At 40.4% G+C, this 2,647-nt stretch overlaps 1 protein-coding gene across 1 annotated transcript; it reads right to left on the bottom strand.

Annotated features, from left to right (window-relative positions):
* Positions 1 to 236: 236 nt before the first annotated feature.
* On the bottom strand, positions 237 to 1,660 carry LOC127807175 (BRI1 kinase inhibitor 1-like). Its single transcript, XM_052344835.1, has one exon. The coding sequence runs from the start codon at positions 1,472 to 1,474 to the stop codon at positions 434 to 436; it is 1,041 nt and encodes a 346-aa protein (XP_052200795.1). The 5' UTR covers positions 1,475 to 1,660; the 3' UTR covers positions 237 to 433.
* Between the last annotated feature and the right edge of the window lie 987 nt (positions 1,661 to 2,647).

Raw genomic sequence — 2,647 nt, 5'->3', positions numbered from 1 at the left:
GAGAGAGAGAGAGACTCGTATCCAACATTTTGAACCGCCCGTGACACATCATTGATGGAGAAGAAAATATTCTTTGAAGTGTTCAATGTTGAACAATATCAATCAAAAATTTCAAATTTAGCTCGCCAAGTTCGATGACATATATATCTACTTTGTACTTGCATACAAGAAATTGAAAACCCAAGTGGGCTGATGATCAAGTGAAATAAGTAATTCTCCTTCAATTTTTAGTACGATTCTCAGCCCATGAATCTTCTTATATATATATATATATATACATATCTTCAAACACACGTACGTGTCCATACAACTATACACTTTATAAAACCTATATATTTTCCCTGTGGACATGAAAATTCATATATATGTTGAAGGAAGACGACTGCATGATGAATTACCAGGTAGCTGGGAGAAATTAAAAGGAAATAATTTGCTAACCCTTGACGCATTTGACTAGTTGGTTGTCTTGATGATCCATTGCAATGGAGTTCTTGCAATGAGCAATTGCAGCTTGAATTGCAGCCTGCAACTCTTCCATGGTGCTGTCACTTGAGGAGGAATTGGTCGTCGCCGGAGTTGCAACCAGAAGGCCGCTGTTGGTCGGCGACGTCCTCATCGACGCCGGCGCCGAGTACTCCCCTGGCCGCCCTCTCATCATGAACTCCGATCTCTTCCCCGATCTGGGGCTCAATAAGTTTCCGGAGAATGAATAGGGTTGTCTGCGTAGCTGCAGATTTGTTCTTCTTCTGGACCTGAAAGACGTCAGTAAAGGCCTCACCATTCTAATGTATCTCTTTATTACGTGGCTCACGTCGAATTTCAGCTTCTTCGACTTCTGCTGCTGCTGCTGCTGCTTCTCTTTCTCCCCAATTTCGAACCCGCCTTTTCGCCATCTGGAAAGTCCAAACAAGGAGAAGGATTTGGATTTGGGTCGACTTTGCCTCTTGTTGTTATTTTCAGGGTGGTTTTGGGCTTTGATATTTGAGCAGCTTTTGGTTTTGGTTTGGTTTGGGTTTGGGTCTTCGAGCAAGTCTCCGATGTTGGTGAAGCTGTCGACAGAGTTGGTGGAGAAGCGGGGAGAGAGGTCGGTGGGGTGGGAATAATGGGAGAGGAGGTGGAGCGGAAGGAGGTGGCCGTGGAAGAATATCTCGTCAGCAGGAGACAAATCCACGGCGATGGAAGGCGGGGCAGGGGGGGCTTTGGTTTTGTAATTTCCGGCACTTGTGGCAGTGGTGGTGGTGGTGGAAGAGGACTGGTAGTGCTGGTGGTGGAGGGAGATGGTGAATGAGAATTCGTGGGCCGGCGAGGAGGAGGCGGAGGGCGGCGGAGAGGCCGCCGCCGGTGGTAATTGAAGCAGCTGGCCGCCGCCTGTGGCTTCTGATGACGATTGCTTTAACTTGTTCTGATGATGATCATCTTCACCTTCAGCTTTGTCTCTCATCTTCTTCTGATTTTGTTGGCTGTCCATCATCATAAAGATGAATTAATTCTTGATGGGATTATCCGCTTTGCTCTTTGGCTCTTGTTGTTTGGTTCGTGGAAATTACCAAACCCTTTTGATTTTGAGAAAAGAAGAAGGATAAGAAGATTAGGGAGAGATAGAGAGAGGGAGAGAGAGTTGTGTGTGTCAATGATCTGTAGCTGATCTTAAATTGACGTTTGTACACAGTGCAAGCATTATAAATCAGAAAAATGATACCTTGAAACAAAAACTGTCTTAAAACATTATTGAATTTAACATATAGTGACGTTTACATGCCTATGAATAATTATTATATTCTTCTATTATTCGTCACAAATTAAACCACACCCATTATCTATACAGTATTTTGATCTCCCAGCAACAGTATTTAGTAAACAAATTTTAATAACTAAAAAAAGAAGACTGATGATGATGATATGATGAAATGGGGAATTAATTAATTAATTAAATTTGGGGATGATGAAGATGATGATAAGCAAAGGACAGAAAGTGCTAGGAAAGAGACGAAGGATGAGACAGAAGAGATGAGATGTGTCGCTGTGAGGAAGAAGACTGGGCCCTTGTCCTTTCATTAACCTTCTACTGCCCTTGCTAGCTGCTCCGCTCCTGCTCATATATATATATATATATATATATCAGATATTCCCACTGTACCTCAATTTTTTATTTATACACACACACACACTTAAAAGATTAAATATGACTGTAAATATTAATCCACAACAAATAAAATAAATATATAGATTATATATTATTATATTAAAGCAGCCAGCCAGCCAACCAGCCAGTGATACTGTATGCCAGTGCTTGTTCTCGAGCCTTGGACAATTATGGGGTAGTCTTAGATACGCAAATTAATGCACGTACACTTCAGTCGAGAAGCATCTCAATGTTACATTACATTACATTATTTTTTATGTTTATATTTATTTATGTATCATAACACATTCTTCTATTCTTTAAGTTTTACTACTGTTGTGCAGTAGACTAGTAGTAATTGTTGGGTGCTACCCTCACTTGCTTCTCTTATATATGCATCTAGGAGGACTATGTCCCCAAAATAATTGGGTACTTAATTTTGATTTTTAATATTTAATATTTATTAAAATATTATAGGTGATCCATGTTGTTTAGTTCTTGAATCTAATAAATTCACCCATGAGT

This window comes from Diospyros lotus, chromosome 8 (genome assembly GCF_014633365.1).
Source record: "Diospyros lotus cultivar Yz01 chromosome 8, ASM1463336v1, whole genome shotgun sequence".
In the NCBI taxonomy this organism is placed as follows: Eukaryota; Viridiplantae; Streptophyta; class Magnoliopsida; order Ericales; family Ebenaceae; genus Diospyros; species Diospyros lotus.
This window is presented reverse-complemented; position numbering and strand designations above follow the sequence as displayed.

Excerpts from the sequence above, each read along its gene's own strand:
- LOC127807175 (XM_052344835.1), bottom strand. The coding sequence starts at position 1,474 with ATGATGATGGACAGCCAACAAAATCAGAAGAAGATGAGAGACAAAGCT.